Source organism: Choloepus didactylus, chromosome 4, assembly GCF_015220235.1.
Source record: "Choloepus didactylus isolate mChoDid1 chromosome 4, mChoDid1.pri, whole genome shotgun sequence".
NCBI lineage: Eukaryota > Metazoa > Chordata > Mammalia > Pilosa > Megalonychidae > Choloepus > Choloepus didactylus.
Window position 1 is genome coordinate 195,775,851 of NC_051310.1, and position 21,796 is coordinate 195,797,646.

At 38.7% G+C, this 21,796-nt stretch overlaps 1 protein-coding gene across 5 annotated transcripts in view; it reads right to left on the reverse strand.

The window, feature by feature from the left end:
- Positions 1-15,240: 15,240 nt before the first annotated feature.
- Positions 15,241-21,796, reverse strand: part of LOC119532525 (40S ribosomal protein S9-like) — an 80,150-nt gene continuing 73,594 nt past the window's right edge. For 4 of the 5 annotated variants that reach the window (XM_037834990.1, XM_037834993.1, XM_037834994.1 and 1 more), the window contains 2 exons: positions 19,871-19,947; positions 15,241-19,665 (listed from right to left, as the gene is read on the reverse strand). In XM_037834990.1, coding sequence (XP_037690918.1) covers positions 18,552-18,782 — 231 coding nt within the window. In that variant the 5' untranslated portion in view covers positions 18,783-19,665; positions 19,871-19,947 and the 3' untranslated portion in view covers positions 15,241-18,551. The remainder of the gene's footprint in view (positions 19,666-19,870; positions 19,948-21,796) is intronic. The other variant, XM_037834989.1, reaches the window with a different exon arrangement.

The following is a 21,796-nucleotide window of genomic DNA, read 5'->3' on the forward strand; positions in this document are numbered from 1 at the left end:
CAAGGCCCTGTAGCTTATTTCCCACAGAGGGAGAGTTATGAATCTCCACTCCTTTGAGGGACTCCAGAAATCAGAGGAAAACAGTTCTCCTAAAATAAACTTCTAAGTCCTAGGCATTGTGTGTGAAAAACAAAGCAAAACAAAACAAAATGAAACAAAAGAACCCAAAATTTCTTGCTGATTATAATGGACAGAAATCTAAGTCCCAACTGTTTCCAGCTTCTCTACATCTGAAATAGGATATTTACTTTATCAAAATTTCTATTACAGTTTTTTTCTTTTTCCTTAAACAAGAAAATAAATTGAAAAAAAACTGGTAAAAAAAATATTATTCTCTTATTGGCAATTTTTAAATGGAAGTTTTTCCTGCATTAAGCCACATACAAATCATGTATTCTTTTTGAGTGTCATTCAGAAATCCAAAATATATAAATTACATTTCCCAATCTTTGCTAAAATTATCATAATCAAGAATAGAGGCGCTGAAAAATAAGTGAATTTCCAGTGATTGTTGGTTTCTTAGTGATGAGTTGTTTACACATTGGGTAGAATTATTTAAGTAAAATAATTATATTTATTAAGATAATACACCATAGTTATATAGATCATATAAGAATATTTCCTTTACTAAAGACACCCTTATAAGTTGAGTATGAGTTCCTTAATTGAAAATAAATTTTTTATTTTGGGTAATGCTCATAGTTAACCATTATCAAACAATATACCAATTTTTGGTTTAAAATCTAATTTAATATTGCATTTTACCTATGTTCTTATGGAGAATGGTACTGCCAAATTAAACTGCATTTTTCTAAATATTATAGTGATGATACAGCATCTATTATATTCCTTGTATCAGAATCATGAATATGTTACACAGAATAGAAATATCACCCTTCCTTGGTTTACTCTGGAATAGGGTTATGCAGTTTTAAAGCTATTAAAAGATATATGAAATAATCCTTATGAAGCAAAGCAAGCAACAATATGGTTGATAAAAAAAATTTCCATGAACAGAATAAATATTGTAAAATAGCCTGAGAATCTAATATATAATACTTATTTTAGGTGGAGGAATCAGGTACTGGGAAGTGTTTTCATGTATATTCAGTTCACATGGGAACAGCTCACTTTCAGTTAACACACATGGCTCCTTACTTATTTTGAGAAGAAAGAAGTGATCCAGATCCCAGGGTGCTACTTTTATACCAGACACATGACAGGTATTTATCTAAAGATCTGTGGCCTGGAAAAGCCAAGAAACTCTATGGAAGTAGTTGGGACCTTATTATGTGAAACTGATTTTCACCATACAAGTCATTATAGAATGCAACATCACATCAATAAAGTAAATCATGCTTTGAACTACAGATAAAGGAAAAGTCAGCTGCAATTAAAAAATAGTGGCCCTGATAAATGGTAGAACATGGATGAAAAACTAGACAAATTCCAGTTAGACTGCTCTTAACTATTTAATTATTTAATTAACAAACATATCCACTTAATCTCACATCTAAAGTATAGTGCCTGGTGTTTAATTAACTATATTGGGCAACATTTTACTGTTTGTTTTAAAAGCAGTGGGATTGCCAGGTTATCTGGTATTCCCATAACTAACTTTCTGAGGATGTGAAAAATTGTCTTTCACAGCAGCTGCACCATTTTACATTGCCACCGTCAATGAATGAGTGTTCCTATTTCTCTGCATCCTCTCCAACACTTGTTATTTTTCAATTTTTTAATAGCAGCCATTCTCATGTGTGTGATTTGATATCATATTCTGGTTGTGATTTGCATTTCCTTGATGGCTAAGGAGGTTGACCATCTTTTTAAGTGCTTTCTGGTCATTTGTACACCTTTCTTGGAGAGATGTCTAGTCATGTCTTCTGATTTTTAAAATGGTTGATATTTTTTTAAGTTGAAGGACTTCTTTTATTTTCTGGTTATTAAACTTTTAATGGATATACGGTTTCCAAATATTCTCTCCTATTGAGTAGGCTGATGTTTTACTTTCATGATAAAATCCTTTGAAGCACAAAAGTTTTTTGATTTTGATGGGGTCATTTATCTATTTTTTCTTTTGTTGCATGTGCTTTGGGTATAAAGTTTAAGAACCATTACTGAAAACAATGCCTTGAAGATGCTCCCCTATATTTTTTTCTAGGAGTTTGATAGTTCTTGCTCTTATATTTAGGTCTTTGATCCCATTTTGAGTTGATTTTTGTATATGGTGTGAGGTGTCCTCTGTTCTTGGAAAATGGAGATCTAGTTTTTTGAGCACTATTTGTTGAAGAGAATATTCTTTCCCAATTGAATAGTCTCTGTCGCATTTTCAAAAATAATTTGGTCAGAAAAGTGAAGGTTGATTTCTGAGCTCTCATTTCTATTCCATTGATATCTATATCTGTCCTTCTACCAGTACCCATCAGTTTGATTACCATGGTTTTTTAATAAGTCTTAAGATAGGTACGTGTGAGCCCATCAGCTTAATTCTTTTTCAAGGTCGTTGTCATTATTCAAGGATCCTTACACAGTTCTATAAATTTGGTGGCTGGCTTTTCCATTTCTGCAAAGAATGTTGCTGGAATTTTAATTGAGATTGCATTGAATCTATAAATTGCTTTGGGGAGGACTGACATCTTAATTATATTTAGTCTTCCAGTCCATGGGCACAATATCCTTCCATTTATTTAGGTCCTCCTTAATTTCTTTTAGCATTGTTTTGTTGTTTACTTTGTATATGTCCTTTACATTCTTGCTTAGATTTTTTCTTAGATAGTTGATTCTTTTTGTTGCTATTGTGAGTGGAATTTTTTCTTAATTTCTTCTTCCTATTGTTCATTATTTGTGTATAGATGCACTACTGGTTTTGGAGTATTGATCTTGTGCCCCACCACATTACTCAGTTTTTTATTAGCATTAGAAGCTTTGTTGTGGATTTTTCTGAATTTTCTGTAGATAGGATCATGTCATCTGCAAATAAGGAAAGATTTATTTTTACCTTTCAAATTGGATGTCTTTCATTCTTGTCTAATTGTTCTGGCTAGAAATTCCAGTACAATGTTGAATAACAGTGGTGACGGGGGCATCCTTGTCTTGCAATGATCTTGGAGTTTCAGTCTTTCACCATTAAGTATGATATTAGCTGTGTGCTTTTCATATGTCCTTTATCACATTCAGGAACTTTCCTTCTATTCCTAGTGTTCTAAGTGCTTTTATCAAAATCCAGCAGTGCTGGATTTTGTCAAATGCCTGTATGCATCAATTGAGATGATCATGTGATTTTATTCCCCCATTCTATTAATGTGGTATATTACGTTAATTGATTTTCTTACATTGAACCAACCTTTCATAGCAGGCATAAATTCCAGTGGGTCATTGTGTATAATTAAAATGTTATTTGATTTGGTTTGCTAGTATTTTATTGTGAATTTTTCCACAGCCCCTCCTGGCCTCCCCAACAAATGCAGCCCTTCAACTATTGTTCCCCACATCCCTGAGGAAGTGTAGCATCTTTTTTAATGTAAGTTTATTGAAATATATTCACATACCATGCAACTATCCAAAGTATACAACAATTGTTCACAGTTTCATCATATATTTGTGCATTCAACACCACAATCAATTTTTGAACATTGTCATCAATCCAAAAAAATAAAAATGAAATTAGGAATAAAAAATGAAAGTAGAAGAGATCACTCAAAGCATCCCATACCTCTCCTCACACCCTCATCCTCTTTTAATTAAAATGTATTCACATACCATAGAATCATCCAAAGTATAAAACAATTGTTCACCATATCATCATATAATTGTTCATCCATCACCACAGTCAATTTTTGAACATTTTCTTTATTCCAAGAAATAAAAAAAAGTATAAAATAAAAGTAAAGGGAACACTCAAAACATCCCATACCCCCTACTCATTATTCATTTACTTTTTGTCCCCATTTTCTCTACTCATTTGTCTATATACTGGGTAAAAGGAGTGTGAGCCATAAGGTTTTCACAATCACATGGTAACATCACATAAGCTATATAGTTATATGATCACCTTCAAGAATCAAGGATACTGATACCAAAAACTAAAAAGGGATATCTATATAACATGTAAGAGTTACCTCCAGAATGACCTCTCAACTCCATTTGAAATCTCTCAGCCCTTGCAAGTTTATTGTGTTTCAATTCTCTTCCCCCTTTTGGGCCAAAAGTCTTTCATAATCACATGATGCAGGTTCCAGGCTCATCCCTGGGAGTCACATTCCACATTGACAAGGAGATTTATACCACTGGGAGTCATGTCCCTCATGGGGGGAGGGCAGTGAGTTTATCTGCTGATTGGGCTTAGAGAGAGAGGTCACATCTGAGCCACAAAAGAGGCCCTCTGGTAGTGACTCCTAGGCACAATTATGAGTATAATTAGCCTTTCTTTGCAGTATCAAGCTTTGTAAGGGCAAGCCCCAAAATCAAGTGTTCAACCTACTAAGTTGGTAGTCCCCAATGCTTGTGAGAACATCAGGAATTCCCTACCTGGGGAAGTTTAATATTTCCTTATTTTTCCACAGTCCCTTAAGGGGGCTTCATAAATACTTTTTATTCTCTGCCAAAATTACTCTGGGTTGTATTGGTGCTTCAAGCTAACCTCTACAATCAACAAGTTCTCACTTTCAAGTTAAGGTTCCCTGTAATTATAGCATTTGAGAAAACTGACCATACAAGTTAAGTTATATAGTGTGCTACAGAAAATATAGACTTTGCACCATATAACCATGTCTTCCTTTGGCCCCACACAGAAGTTAGTTTTAAAGCATCATTAGTAACATCCTGTAACCTGTAGTCTGATCTACCCCATCTCTGGTCCATTTCATTTATATCTCCATTGAAAGTCTGATCTCCTTTTCAGCCTCTTTAACAGTTGATTCATGAGGTAATCCTGACACTTCCATAAGCCAAAGTTTGACTCTGAGTCCCAAGTGCCACACAGATACCTGAAATTCCAGGGACTGATCATGTAACACACAAATTGCTCAGAATCTCAAAAATTTGGAAGTCACCATTACACCTCATGAATAAATGTGACTGCTATAAGAACTTACAATCTAAGAACCTCTACACAAGACTTCCCCTTGTAGCCCATGCTTCCAGATTCAATTCTCAGAGTTTACACAGTTATTAGTCTATATTAGTGAGGAATTATAATGTTTGTCCTTTAATTTCTGATATACTTCACTGAACCTCATGCCCTCACAGCCCACTCACTTCATTGCCTACCTCATAACTTCATCCTTTCTTGCTGCTCCCTCATGCAAAACATTCTTATATTTGTACATTTAATCACATATCTCGACCACTCTAAGATTCGCTAAGTTATACAGTCCCAGTCTTTATCTTCTATCTTTCCTTCTGGTGTTATACATACCCCTAATGTTCCTCTTTCAACCTTATTCACAATTATCTTTTTTCAATGTACTTAAAATATTGTGTTACCATCATGTTGTATTTGTGCTATCCATTTCTATATCTACACAGTCAATCCTCTAGAATATTCTATACTCCTTCAACATCAAATGTTGAGTCTCTACCCTCTTTCTATCTCCTGATATCTTCATTTCTATACTCTTCTCCAAACCTCTCCTGTCTTTTCCTATCTATCTGTAGCACTTCTTTTAGTATTTCATGAAGAGGAGGTCTTCTGTTCATGAACTCTCTGTATGTGTTTATCTGTAAATGTTTTAAACTCTCCCTCATTTTTGAAGGACAGCTTTGCCAGATGTAGGATTGTTGGTTGGCAGTTTTTCTCTTTCAGTATCTTGAATATGTCATAAAACTGCCTTCTTGCCTCCATGGTTTCTGCTGAGAGGTCCACACTTAGACTTACTGAGCTTCCCTTGCTTCTGATGGATTGCTTTTCTCTTGCTGCTTTCAGAATTCTTTGTCTTTGACATTGGAAAATCTTATTAGTAAGTGTCTTGGAGTAGATCTATTCGGATCAATTCTGTTTTGGGTCTGCTGTGCTTCTTGGATGTGTAATTTTATCTGTTTCATAAAAGTAGGAAAAATTTTGTTGATTACTTCCTCTATTATTCTTTCTACTGTTTTTAACTTTTCTCCTTCTGGGACATGTATAAGAGGTACGTTTATTCATTTCATTTTGTCCTTCAGTTCTCTGAGACTGTGCTCATATTTTTCCATTCTTTTCCCTATTTGTTCCTTTGTGTGCAGGATTTCAGATGCCCTGTATAGCATCTCACTGATTCTTTCTTCTGCCTGAGTCTGCTGTTGTATGTCACCATTTCTTTCTCATCTCTTCTATTGTGCTTTTCATCCCCATAAGTTCTGCCATTGTTTCTTCAAGCTTACAAATTCTTCCTTATGTTCACTCAATGTCTTCTTCATATCCTTTATCTCTTTTGTCATATTATCTCTCACCTCATTGATTTGGTTTAAAAGATTTGTTTGAACATCTATAATTAGTTGTTTCAACTCCTGAGTCTCAGTTTGAAATGATAGTTTCCTCTTTTGACTGGGCCATATCTTCCCATTTCCTAGTGTGGTTTGTGATTTTCTGCTAGTTTCTAGGCATTGATTTTCTTGATTGGTTTATTCTGGAGTTTGTTGTCTGTCTTTTGCCTAAGGTTTTCTTGTTTATTGAATTTGATCTCTATCTTTTCTTTTCTGCTCCCTGGCCCATTTTCTGATTGGCACTGCCTTCCAGTCTTCTCCCCAAATCCAGACACTCAACATGACCTGCTACAGGGATGGAAAGTAGGCAGTGGGCACCAAAGCAAGTTCACTGTGTGTAATAATACAAATCTGCCAGCTTCCAGTGTTGCTTTATTTTCCACTGGCTAGCAAGACCTGAGTTTGATTTGGGTTCCTGCATTAAAAGTTGGGTCTTTCCTATTTCTCAGTCAAAACAGGATCTGGTTTCTGTACAGGAAGTGTAGAGTGTCCAGCAGATGCTGCTGTTTGGTAAATTAATCATCCTCAGGGCAGGTTGAAAGAATGGTTGCCCTCAGGGCTGGGCCCACAATGATCCAAATAATTGGCAGTGGCCTCCCTGGCCTTGGGTAAGAGGATTCTTATATCCCTTTCTGCAACCAGCACACTGGCCAGGGGCTGTTCCCAACTCTGCAACAAGAATGGGGGCTTAGCACCATGTCAAGGGAGAAATTTACTGACATTTACATTAATTTATCAGACTCTTCCTCCTGCTCTTTCCTGTAGTTTTCTTCTGGCCCCTGGAGTCTCACAATAAGAGATTCAGACAGTTCCTACCTGTTTAATAGTTGTTTTACTGGAAGGCCTGAGTCCTGGAACTCCCTTCTCTACCATCTACCCACAACCCTCTCCCTATAGTCAGTTATTTTTAATATATGTGTTTAATACTAACCATTAATCTTAAAATATTGCTTTCGCAAAACTTGGCAAGTTTCAATTTCTTTATCATCCAATTAAAATATTCTTTAATTTCATCATGAATTCCTTTTTTTAATTCAGTTTTATTGAGTTATATTCACATACCAAACTATCATCCATGGTGTACAATCAACTGTTCACAGTACCATCATATAGTTGTGCATTCATCACCCCAATCTATTTTTGAACATTTTCCTTACACCAGAATGAATCAGAATAAGAATTAAAAATTAAAAAAAATAAAAAGAACACCCAAATCATCCCCCTTTCCCACTCTATATTTCATTTAGCTTTTGTCCCCATTTTTCTACTCATCCATCCATACACTAAAGGGAGTGTGATCCACAAGGTTTTCACAATCACACTATCACCCCTTGTAATCTACATTGTTATACAATCATCTTCAAGAGTCAAGGCTACTGGGTTGGAGTTTGGTAGTTTCAGGTACTTACTTCTAGCTATTACAATACACTAAAACCTAAAATATGTATATAGTGCATAAGAAAGTCCATCAGAGTGACCTTTTGACTCCATTTGAAATTTCTCAGCTACTGAAGCTTTATTTTGTTTCATATTGCATCCCCCTTTTGTTCAAGAACATGTTCTTAATTCTACAATTCCAGGTCCAGATTCATCCCTGGGAGTCATATCCTGCATTGCCAGGGAGATTTACACCCTTGGGAGTTAGGTTCCATGTAGGGGGAAGGGCAGTGAGATCACCTGCCAAGGTGGCTTAGTTAGAGGGCCACAACTGAGCAAAAATGTGGAACTCAGGGGGAGACCCTTAGGCACAATTATAAGCAGATTTAGCATGTCCTTTGCAGTAGCAATCTTCATAGGGGCTATCCCCAAGACAGAGGGCTCAGCTTGTCAAGCCATCAGTCCCCAATGTTTTTGAGAATATCAGCAGCAATCCAGATGAGGATATCCATCACCTCTGCATCCTCCCCCAGCTCCTCAGGGGGCTCTGAATATATATTTATATTCTCTGTGTAAATTACTTTTGGATGTGTTGCTGTTTCACTCTAACTTATATAGACCTATCATAGCTCACTTCCTATTCAAAGTTTCATGTAATTGTGGTGTTTCAACAAACTGACTGTAGAAGTTATATTGTTTAGAAAATATAGATCCTACTCCAAATAAACATTTCTTCCCTTGGTCTCACATGGAAGTTGAAGTTTGGCCCAATTTGCCCTAATCTTAACCAGATCCGCTTCATTTATATCACTAATTGAAGGTCGGGATTTTTTCAGCTTTTTTTTTAACAGTTGCTGTATGCATTAATAGTGACATTCATATCTGCTGAGCTCTAGCTCTGAGTTTCATGTATCCCACAGATACCCAATATTCCAGAGACTAACCAGGTTATACACCATGGGATCAACAACTCAGAGCTTGGAGATGAATTCCTTTTGACTAATGTGCTATGTAGAAATACACTGCATAATTTTCAAACATACATTTAAAAAAATTTCTTTTTGTTTTTGTGTTTTTGCATAATTGCTCTTGCATCAAGATTATATCCTTATATTTTAAATGTTTCAAATTCAAATTAAGAAACAATTTTCATGTCCACAAATGTTGAAACAATGAAATACACAGTTTTTAAAATAGTGTTTACAAAAGCATAAAATGTATGAAGTGTTTTTGAATAAATTTCTAATAAGGCGCACAAGATTTTAGTAAATAAATCTTTGAATTTTACTGAGTGATATTTAAAAATAATTAAATATAATAGACACAAGAGATATATCCCAGGTTCTTGGATTGGAAAACTTTATACTATGATTATGATCCCTGTAAACTTGTAGATTAATTTGGACACAAATTATTAGTTTCCAGGATTGTTCTGTAGATTTAGTGCAATCAAAACCCACAGATTTGTTTTTTTCTCTCCTTCTTCAGTATGTGTGTGTGCATGTGTGCATGTGATCGAGTAGGGAGGGGATTTTCTGACTTTGAGATAAAATCCAAGACTGATTGAAAAAGAAAATTAATTCAAACTCCTAATTTTCCTCTAGGAATGGGTCCTATGGTCACCATTAAGGACTCACTCTCCTCTTTCTGGGGGGATATCCATCCTCAGGAAATCAGCTGGTATTCAAGGTCAGTATCTTACATAAATCATGGGACATGCACACAGTGGAACATGAGGATGTCATTTAAAAATATGGTATAATTGAGTTAAGTGTAGGCAAGCCAATATGAAAAATTGGCTAAGAGACAAACAGCAAACCAGTAGAAAGCATGTCTGATGTGATATTCTCACCTGTGCAACTGCAAAGGAAAGTGCTCATTGGAAATAAACCATATCATCAGAAGAGTTCATTTCTGGGACACAGAATGCTAGATGTTTTTTTCAGTTTCTTTTTGTGCATTATCTTACTTTCCACATAATCTAAAATGAACATGGAATACTATTCTAAAGAGAATAATTGCAATGTATCAAAATGCACCCAGGACAGGGTACCTAATTTGCAGAGCTAAATGGAAATGGAAATGCCAAGACCTTGATAAAGATTAAGAATTTTGAGATGGCAGCTGTGGAGTGTGGGTTCTTCTGAGCCAGTGGATGTTGATGCTGGTTATGGATTTGCCAGATGAAATGTTATAGGGAGAAGCACCTGGGCTGTCAGCTCTACATGGAGGCATGGTGAGGCTGTACAAGTCAGAAGGAGAGGCCCAGATGCTCTCAAGAGACAGAGATGGACCTCCAACACAGTATGAGACCCTTGTCAGTCCACAGCACTCCCATACCCCACCAGGCATGGCCCATAAAGATTCCTCTCCTGGGATCCCAGAATGATTCCTCACACAAGATGGCAAATGAATTTATTCAAACCACACTGATGGCACTGTAAGGCTTTTAGCAAACAGCTGCACAGAAGGGAGCTGCTGGTCATCGTGCTGTGGGGACTTTGGATACTCAGAGGGAGGGGAAGAGATAGCTTGGGAAAGGAGGTTGGGAACAAGAGACAGGAAGGCTGAAGCTTGCAGCCAGAAATAGGACAGTGATATGGCCTGAGAGGCAGGAAAAGAGAGAAGTCTGGGTCAGATGCTTTTGCTCCATTTGATCTTGATCTGGACCCTCTGCCAACAACCTCACAGATCCTTCCAGCCTCCAACTGTCTGGCTGGTTCTCTCCAAGTCCTGAATATGTACCAACCAGTTAGCCAGTGCCTGTGAGTCTATTGAGGCTGCTTTGCATGGCTGGCCATAAGCAGCATGACACAGATGATTGAATGGATAATCAGATATCTGCCTCCTGCCAGGACTTTCACCAACCTCCAGGGCCACTCTTAGGACTGGGAGGCATCAGCAGCCCAGCACTGAGTGTACATGGCATCATGCAGGTCTATTACTCACCAGGCCTTGGCTCTGCCTTCTGCTGCCAAGTTCCCATAAGTACAGAGGTGTCAGCTGAGGGATGGAGAGGAAAGCAGTGAGTCAGGCAAAAGGACAGCAGAGGGTCAGGTAGGGAGAAAGCAGATGGTCTGATGGGAAGAGAAGATGGTCAGGTAATGGATGGGCAGGGTCAGGTAAGGGGAGGGAAGAGAGTCGGGTAATGGAAGTTCAGCGGGTCAGATAAGGGGAGGGTATGGGGCCAGGTAAGAGGAGAGTGGTGGGTCAAGTAAGGGGAGGTCAGAGTGTCAGTGTCAGTGTTGGGGATTTAATCATCTCACCTCTGAAGGCTGGATGGGTGTAATCACAGGGTGCCTGAGGAAAGTCACAGGACTGTGTACAAGTGTACTGCAGAGTCCAGAGGGAATAGGTTCAAGAACTAATGGGAAGAGAGTGGTCAGGTGGAAGAATCAGATCAGGCAACTGGGGGATGGTGGGAGTAGGTGAACATTAGTTTCCATGGGTAGCACTGAATTCTGATGGGTTCCTGGGCAGGCAGCCCCATCTGAAGACAGGAGAAAGTCCAAGGTCTCTGGAGCAGAGGTGGTTGGTGGGGAGGCCATCAGGGGCCTGATGGAGAAGACTGGCAGGCCCTGGTGAGGTCTTGGAGTTCATCACAGGGTCACTGGGAATACATGAAAGAACTTGAGCATGCAGGTCATAAAACCATATTTGTATTTTTATAAGATTGTTCTAACCTCAGAGTGGGCACTGTATGTTGGGGCCTTGTAGCAAAAGCAAAATATCTAATTAGGAAGCTGGTACAGAAGACCTGACAAGGATTCTGATGCCTCCAACTTGTCCAGGAAAGTAAGGAAACAATAACCAAAAAGGTTAAAGGGATGTCCAGGCATTATAGCCACTTGATTGCTGGCTCATTAAGAAAGGAAAAGAGAAGCCTTGAGGATGAGGACCACATCTCATGTGGATGGGGACCATCCACCCAGATGGCAACCGGGGGAAGGTTTGTGAGGAAGACTTGGAAACATCCAGAACATAATTGGACCTAGAAATCTAGAGAGAAATCTGGTCTAGAAATAAATACTCAATAGTCAAAATCAGGAGCATGAGTCAGGAAGTATAGAGTGGAAAGGGCAGGAAGATAAGAGAAACTCGAGGGAGCCAGACCTGAGAAAAACCTTCAAGGAAAGAGTCAAAAGGACACAGAGGAGCCTATGAAAGCATCCTGAGCAGGGCCAAACTAACTGGGAGATCACAGGTCCCTCTGCCCTGACTCTGTCTCTCCAGTGGGCTCACATATATCCCTGTCCAGACCCCCTTCTTCCTGGGAGCTCAGATATCCCTCTACCCAGACCCCCTCTATCCAGGGGTTTCACAATTCCCTCTGCTTGCACCCCATCCTACCAGAAAGCTCACAATTCCTACTGACTGGACACCCTCTCTACATGGAGGGACAGGAAAGATCTGGTACCCAGTGGGGTAAGCCCAGCACTTCGGTCCCTTGAGCTGGCTGAGGCCTCACAGAGGACAGGGTCATCATCAGCCTCCAAAGCCTGCCAATATAGTGACCCTGAAAACACACAGCCTGCCTGGCATAGGAGACCAAAGGGCTGCACCCTAGGAATGAGCCTGAACCAGAAGATCCAGTCCACCCATGGACCAGGAATACTGAATCATCAAACTTTAACAAAAAATGCAGGCTTTGGACTTTGATTCATGTTAAGCCATGAGACTTGGAGAAGTGAAAAGAAAAAACATTCCTTCTAAAGGAAGACAGCACCAGGGTATGCTCCAGTCATTCCTTCAAATAATTTTCCAATTCAGTGTTCATGTTTTCAGATGCCTCCACCAGAAACAGCAGAAACCTCTGGCTCCAAAGAGCCCCAAATATCATGATTACCTTTCTGGGCTTCCCTGTCTCTTGGATCTTGGTCTTTCAGTACTCACTGTTTTGCCAGCTCTCAGTGCCTTCAAACAAATGGGGTTTTGTTGTTATACAGTTCTTCTAGTTTTCTCAGATGCAGGCTTAATATGAGTGATTCACTCAAAGCAGAAGCCCAGGGTTTCCATTTATGTCTTTTTAATATTTGTTTGAAATTCCATTTTTAATGTTGAAAGGAAAGCACTAAGATACAGACCCCTGGTGAGGAGAGCAGAGAGGAATGAGCCTTCCATGTATCAGCACCTTGGACAGCACTGCAGCCACGCTGCTAGCTGGAAGCAGCACTGACTATTCAGCTCCAGCTGTCACCCCAGGAATTATCCGTCAGTGTTCTATGTCCAAGGCCCCAGTGATGGAGACAGCACTTCCCCCTCACTTTTCTTGATGTAGTGTTTGGAGATGTGCAGGGCAGCTGTGAGGATAAAATTCTGTATATTTGGAAGTGTCTGGCCTGTGGAAGGATTTGACAATATTCATTGCCTCCCCTTGTCATTTTATTACTGTCCATAACTCCATAACTATGAAGGTCATTAAACTTCAGTGAACCACAGTTTGCCTGTTATATAAAATGGGAATAACAACAATAGCAATTACATCCTTGGGCCAAAATGATATCATGTACATGAAGAACGCTTTGCAAACTATGAAGTGCAGTGCACATTTGTGCTATTTTTAACCTCTGAAACCCTTGGAACATCTGTGTCTAAAAGAGACAATATAACAGGGTGGTTTAGAGTTCAGGAACCAGATAGTCTCTGTTCAAACACTGCTCTGTCATTTAGTAGCTGTGACAATTTAATCTTTGTCATATATTATCACCCATTATCTTTGGAAGCATTTACTCCTTTCCAAACATAATGTTGAATGAACCAAAGGAGAACATTAAATGCACATGATGTTTGGTTCCATTTATATGAAGGTAAATGAAACAGGCCAAACTACCCTCTGGAGTTAGGTGGTGGAGACTATGGTCAGTGTCTGGGGTGGTGTGTTGATGGAGCATTGGGGGCTTCTGGTATTCTGGTGGTATCTGCTTCTTGATGAGGAGTGTGTTTAGTTCCTAAAAATTCATCAAATTATATACTTAATTCTTTGGACATTTTCTACACTTCAATAAAATTTACAGACAATAAAATGCCTACTCCCTTTAAAGTCTAGAGAGTGGGAGAATGCTGAAAGGGCTGAAAATTAATGCACCACAAAGGTGGAGTTAAGATTAAAGGTAGACAACTCTGCAAATAAACTCACTACCCTCCCCCTATGTGGGGCATATTTTCCAGGGGTATAATTCTCTCTGGCAATGTGAAACATGACTCCCAGGGATAAGCATGGCCCTTGTATAATGGGATTGAGAATGCCCTTTTGACCAAAAGGGGGAAAAGAAATGAAACATAGTAGAGATTCAGTGTCTAAGAGATTTCAAATAGAGTTGAGAAGTCACCCTGGAGGCTTTTCTTATGCATTATGTAGATATTCCTTTTTAGTTTCTGGTGTATTAGAATAGCTAGAAGGAAATACCTGAAACTGCTGACTGTAATCTAGTAGACTTGATCCTTGATAATGATTGTATAACCACATAACTTTTATCATGTGACCATGTGATTGTGGAAACCTTGTGACAGACACTCCCTTTATCCAGCATATGGGCAGATGAGTAACAAAATAGACAACAAATAAAAATAAATAATGGGGGTGATAAGCAGCATGGGATGTTTTTTTTTTTTTTTTTTTTTTTTTTTTTTTTTTTTTTTTTTTAATTCATCTTCATCACCTTAAAGGGATATTTGTCATTTCTAGCAGAGGTCACTGCTCTGCTCCCCTTCTTCCCCTCCCCCATCTCTCTTCTCTTTTTCTAAATTGTAATCATAAATAATGAGTTTCATTCATAGCTCCCTGCCAGTGAGCTGCTAATTACGCAAAGTACTGCTTGTAATTTACACAGTAATAAACTGTAAATTTAAACATTATGGCACTTCAAGTTAATAATTTTTCTGCTGTAACAAATAGCTCATTTTTCACCCATCTTTCCCCTTGGCCCCACTACCATCTCTGTGTCTGTAATCAGGAGGCCTGGCTGTAAGGGATGAAGAATATGAAGAATACAATATGTGAAACCTTTTCATTCCACTGCTTCCCAGAATCTGACCTCAAATTAATTTTCTGTAGCTGATTGTTCTGCTTAAATGTGTATCCTAATGTTTAAGCTAATCCACACCTGTAGATGAATACAGGTAACATTTACCTAGAAACAACTGAGTTTGGGTAACAGGCTTGACATTCTTGACATTCACGCCTATGACTTATGCTCTCTCATCCTAACACTCATATGTGCAGTTCTTACGCATTTAAGTTCACAGTTTTTCCAGGCACTGTGAACTTCAGTGTAAATGTACTCAATTTAAATGAAGGATGAGTGCCTTCTGCCATTTTCCACTGTTTTGGAAATTGTTAGCTTCTGAATCACTTTGATATTATGGGTTAGCATTCACATCACAGTCTTGAGAACCCTGAATTTAAGAATCAATCTATACAAACTTTTATTTTTATTTCATTAAAAAAAGATAGCATTTAAAGAACAAAATATAAAGTGACCATTTTTGTAAGTCCCAAAAGTCCTTTCAAGTTATGCATTTAATCACCTGCTATTTAAGTCTTTGCTAGTGAGAACTCCATGAATGTTCCTTCATGAAGGCTGTTGAGGAGCTATAGTGACAGCAGGGACAGTGCTGGTCTGTTAACAATTGGCTGCTGTTGGGTTTTTTTTAAAAAAAGTGTTTCTACTATATACTTTACTAATTCTAGGAGCTATCACTCATTATATGACATTAAAATATATTGTAGGCAATATTTATAATTTTTTTTGATCACTATAAAAAATAAGATTAAGCTAACTTGTACTGCTTTAAAGATAGATTCCCATAGAAAGATTTACAGCTGCTTTTGGATTTTAAGTTTGACTTGTGAAGTTGCCCCGGCTGGCACAGTTATGGGAAGGTGTGAGCTTGCTATCAGATGGTACTTTATATATATATTTGTCTTGTGGTTGGTTGATCTTCTTATCTTCCCTGTCTTTTCAGGAGACCAGCATAAGTACTTTGGGTGCTGAAAGGATCGGCCACATTATTAGTGACAGCATGGGATGTTTTTGGTGTTCTTTTTTATTTTTATTATTAGTATGATTAATTTTTTGGAGTAATGAAAATGTTCTAAAATTGATTGTGGTGATGAATGCACAATTATATGTTGATACTGTGAGCCTTTGATTGTGTACTTTGTATGCATTATATGGTGTAAGAATATATATCAATAAAATTGCATTAAAAAATAGAAGATCAAAGGCAGAGAAGGTCCAGCCAGGCCTTTCAGAGACTTAAATGTGTCCAAGTTGTGGGTGTGGCCTTCTAGGTGAGGAAACACTGGTATCCTGGCTGTGTCTGGGGTATTTACAGGTTTTTGTTATGTGACAAGAATAAGAAGACTTTGAAGTGTGCTCTGGTGAAACTGAGGACCCTGAGAGGACTGAGTGGGGGCAGCCTGCTCTTTGCAGGAAAACTTCACAAATACCAAAATTTCAGGTGTCTTCTGAGGCAGTGAAAGGCTCAAAATTCCTCAGCCCCCTCCCCTGAGTCTAATTTTAAAATGAGGAAGCCCAGCTCAAAATGCACCATTGATACTCTCTCCTTGCCTGTTGCCTCAGCTGCAGATGTCCCAGCCCTCAGACCTAATTGCTTGTTTTTTTTTGTTTTTTTTTGTGTTTTTTTTTAAGATTTTAAAATAAGTATATTTATATCTTTATTGGGAAAAGGTTCAAGTCATACATTTGTTATGGAGAATTAGCTTCTAAATATTACCTTGTCTTATCAAAGCTGTTTTTCAAATGGTATTTATTATTAAAATGGAGAAACATTTTGCAGTTTTATTCCTTAATATCATGCATGTTACACTTAAGTTTTAGAATTGTTTCAACAAATTTAATATTGTATAAATAAGATCATTCTTTGCTCCCTTATTATTTTGTAAATAATAACTGAATGTTCATGACAAAGCTGTGCCTGTGAGTATATTAATTTTATTCTCTATTCTTTATCATCCTACTTCATAAGGTCTTTGATTCAACAGTTTTTCCATTGAGTTTTTGTAATTTACTGTTAAAATTACACCAACCAAAAGAAAACAGAAATTTGGCTTGTTTCCAAATTGTGTACCTTTTTCTCTCATTTCAAATATTATATGATAATACTGATGGAGCAAAATGTCCTGAACTTTGCTTTAATAAATCAGCTTCTCTATTGGTCCACATTATTTTAAGGGAAAAGATTGAAAATTTATATTTTATAGCTATAGTAATATTGATCTATGCATTTCAATATGGCTTCCTGTTACATTAGAGTTCTATTGGGAATGGTTTCTTTTACTAAAAGGTTTACATTTCCTGATGAATGAATTTTTCTTTGATTTACTGTCACAGTGACAAACATCAACAAGGCTTCTTGATGCCAAACATTTGGATATTAATGCAACTGAATTGTACTTATTGTTCACTTATATTTTTGGAAATTTTATGAGCTGATATCTTTAGAGTTTTTCATGGATCTTTATAATTAGCATTTTTCTATTTTTTTTTTTTGCTATTTTTGTATGGTTTTCATATCACACAAAATAGGTTGTGAAAATTTCCTATAGCTTTTTTTAATCTCAAAGTCATTTGAAATGCCACTGCTTTCACTGTTTCTAAGAGGAAGGGCTCTCTCCTCTGTTCTGTCATCCCTGGCCTGGCTGCTATGGACAAGTGCCCCTTCTCTTCAGACCCTTCCCCTCTACACACAGACTCTTTCTTACTGAACAGCAGGCTTAGACCTTCCCCGGGCATCTGGTATACCTGCCGCCTGTGCCACAATGTGCCTGGGTCTTCACGTGAGTCTGGCTCCCTCCCCTCTTTCAAGAGCAGCTTAAATGTCATCTCCACATGGGACCTTCACTCATGACACTGATGAGAACAGACCTGCATCCTCCTTACCCATTATACTTCAAGTAATTAATCAAACATATAGTGGATATAGAAAATTGATAAGTAAATAGACATATAGATTATATATAGAGATAGAGAATAAAGAGAAAGATAGGCAGACTGACAGGGGGAGGAGGGTTGGGGGGGAATGAATAGACAGACATGTACATATGAGAGTATAAATCTACATATTTGGGAATATACACTCATTTAACATATTTTTCATCTGGTATGTGTTTGCATGTTTATTATTGGCTTACCCAACTGAATTCAGATGCTAAGGAAGCAAAAATTCTGCCTTTATGGCATTGACTTAAAACCACCATTTATAAGATAGTATATAGGTATATCTATGTGTGTGTATCTGTTTCTATACACATATGTGTGTATATGAATATAAATATATATGCATATACAGTTGTATGTTTTCCTAACTATATGACAGAATAATTTATGAAAGAATAAATGAATGAAAACAGCTGATAAAGATTAAAAGGTCGACCCAAGGATGTGGAGGGGAGGTTGTCAAAGTAGAGTGAAGGGGATGAAGCCCCAGACATTCTCTCCTCTGGGCTCCAGACACTTAGAACCATCTGTCAGGGTCATCCATGGACCCTCGGTCCTCAGCAGTTGAATAGGTGAAATTTTTATCTTCAGGACATTCAGCTTACTTTGCTTTGTGTGGCAGACCAAATAGAGCACGTACAAAAGTTCAATTATTTCTGGTTTCGTGAGAAAATTCGTAGTGTTCTCGCTAAGGCTGAGTTCATGGGGCATGTTCCTCTGTGGCTCATAAACCAAATTTGAATTCAAAGTTCACAGAAGACCTTCAAACAGCCGCCACGGGTCCTTCTCGTCCAGCGTCAGCAGCTCCCGGGCAGCCTTGCGGATCTTAGCCAGCGTAAACTTGACCCTCCAGACCTCGCGTTTGTTCCGGAGCCCGTACTCTCTGATCAGCTTCAGCTCTTGGTCGAGGCGGGACTTCTCGAAGGGTCTCCGCGGGGTCACATAGGTTTTCCGACAAACCCAGCTCCGGGACACGGGCATATTGGCGCCGCTTACACGTCCGCACCTCCGCGAAGGGCCAGACGACAGAAAAAGCTAATTGCTGGTTTAAGATTGACTTCTCCAGCTGAGCCCTTGGTGAATTTTATGGGTCATTAACTGACTACACAAAGTTATACACTAGACCAGGGCCTGGGCATCAGAGATACGCCTCCAGGCCTCTGGGACCACCTTCCTGCCCTGTGTCTCACTGCTGGCTAAGGAGACAGAACCACCCAAAATTTTAATGGATAAGAAGCCTGTCCAGGAACCTCCCAAGGCTCTGCTGCTCAGCCTCTGTCAGACCACTCCACTCTTTTTCTAATGATACCCTGGTGAAAGCAGCACATAAGTCTCCCAGCACTAAAATCTTTTCCCGTCAAATTTGGCTTCAATCTTTGTAAAATGGAAATTTGTTTGGGCATCAAGAGGCTTGTGAACTATTCCCCAGTTGTGTGCAGAAGCAACATTTTCTCAGAAACAGGGCTCAGAAAGTCATTCCTTATGCCACACTGGCCACTTCTCAGGAGGGGCCAGTCACAGAAGAGGCAAGAGAAGAGGATGCCAGGTGTTGCTACATGAGCAGTGATATATGTTGAACAGTTAAAAGGAAGTAGTTGTGGCTTTGGCAATCACAGGTCATGTTCTTGGACCTCAGCTTCTTCCAGGTGAAAACCATCCCTGAGACTGCAGGCCACATCAGTCAGGGAAGGCTGAGGTTCTAAGGCATGCAAACCATCCATGGGGAGACCAAAGTGTGCCCAGAGCCCTCCTTGCCAGGAAGGAAGCATCTTCCTCAGGGGAACTAGAGGGGATGAAGCCTACAGGTGGGTAGCCTCTCTGTTCTTCCAGCTGTTACAAGACAACTTGGGAAGGTCAGCAGACCCTAGCAAGAAGAACACATGATTGTTAAGTGAGGACAGTACCCACACACCTCCATTATTTGCTGCTGTGTGAGGTCCTTGCTGGGACTCTGATCCCACTGCACACATCCCCCCAGCCCCCTACCCCATTCCCCTGCCCATCTCCCACCAGCTCCTCCAACATTCATGTTCACTTCTGAAAACACACATGATGGATGCAGGAGTCACCTGGTTCTTCTGTGTGTGTGGACCACCTTTGGACCTTGATCAGATACTCCAACCACAAAGACAATCCTGAGACATGACTGTGAAAGAAAAATCAATCAGTTTAGTTTGCATAGTACAGCATTTTATTCAGAACACCAAAATTTTTCTGCAGCAAAGAAAGCCAGAACAGAGCTAGTGCCAGGGTTCTAGGGATAGCAAAGAATCTTTAGAGACAAAGAAAGGAAGTTAGCTCGACTCCTATTGATTGGATGAGGGTTTGGCTATCTTAAAGGGGTGTGATTTGGTTGGACTTTGTTTTTTATTGTGTCAAAGGTAATGAACTATGGGCTTGATTGGCTATCTGGGTCACTTGCCTTGGAGGGGATTTCAAATTTCAAAAGATGAAGAGGAAGCTCAAGAGGGCATCATTTATTTTGACTCTGAGAGGTTCCCAGGCTTTCTCTTATAAAATTTTATCAAGACTGAGGGAAAGCTGTTATTTTTATGTATTATAGCCTTGAGTTTATGTTTTTTAAAAGTATCTCAGTTTCTTAAGTACTGTATTTATGGATAAAATCATAGTATGCATCAGATTTTCTTTAAAATAAGCCAGCAGAGGAGTGGAAATGGAAGAGGTATAGAAAAAAGGATACTGAACATCTATTAATAATTTATCAAAGTATAATGTGTACATAGGCATTCATTGTACTATTTCATCTGATTTTGTGTATGTTTGAAAATTTCCAAAAATAAAAGGTTTGTTTTTACTGAACTCTTATATCCTAGAGCCCTGCTTATCTCATGGATCCCATCCTGGTTACTTGCACCAACTCCCAGCTGCACCCCATGTCTACATGGGGGGCTTTATCCTCCCTGACACCTATGCTGGCAATAGCCCTGTCCCCATGTCTGGGTGGGAGGCTCTCTCCCCACCCCCCATATGTCCTTGTCTTAATTCTGAGAACTTATAACTATACTACCTTACACAGAAGTAGATGTTGCAGATAGAATTTGGTTAAAGATCTTGAGGTGGGGAGATTACCCTGGGTTAACCAAGTGGGTCCAGTGTTATCACAAGTTTCCTTATAAGAGGGAAGCAGGGATGTCAGAGTCAGGTAGGGGGTAGCAACATGAGTAGAGAAACAGAGACTGGTATCATGTGTTTTGAAGATTGAAGATAGGGTCACAAACCAAGGAATATGACCACCAGGCTAAGCTGGAAAGGCAAATAAATGGATTCTTTGCTCAGAATATCCAGAGGGAACCAGTACTACTGACACATTAATTTTAGCCCCTTGAGAATAATTTTGCACTTCTGACCTCCAGACATGTAAGACAATAAACATGTGTTGTTTTAAGCCATAAATATAGTAGTAATATATTATGGCAGCCCTTGGAACTAATATAGTAGTCCTTAAATTCTCACAGAGTATATATACAGAAATACATAGTGGTGATGGCTGTATAACATTGTGAATGTAATTATCACCACAGAATTGCACAGTAAAAAGTGGTGAAAAGGAGAAAATTTGAGTTGTATATGTATTATCATAATAAAAAATTACACAAAACATTCCCAAGACAACTACAGATCCATCAAAAAAAGGCAGAAGCCTCACTTGTGTGAGGGATATAAGAACAATCTCCAGTCAAATGCTGACTAATAACAGGCCTCCTTCACCCAAGGGAAGCCAGGATTATATACACAGTCACACATACTCTTGACATTGTTGAAGACTGTGTGCACATCCAAAACTAGGGCCTATGAGAAGTGAGCACAGAGGGAAACGTGAACTATTTTACAAGTACATGGAGCCAAACAATAAATTCCGTGAACTAAGAGGGCAGTCTCAGAAAAAAATCCCCTTTCTTAAATGGACAATGGTGTATCATACATGTGATTCAATCTTTCTGAAGTTAATTTAACTTCCATCCTGGAGATCACTT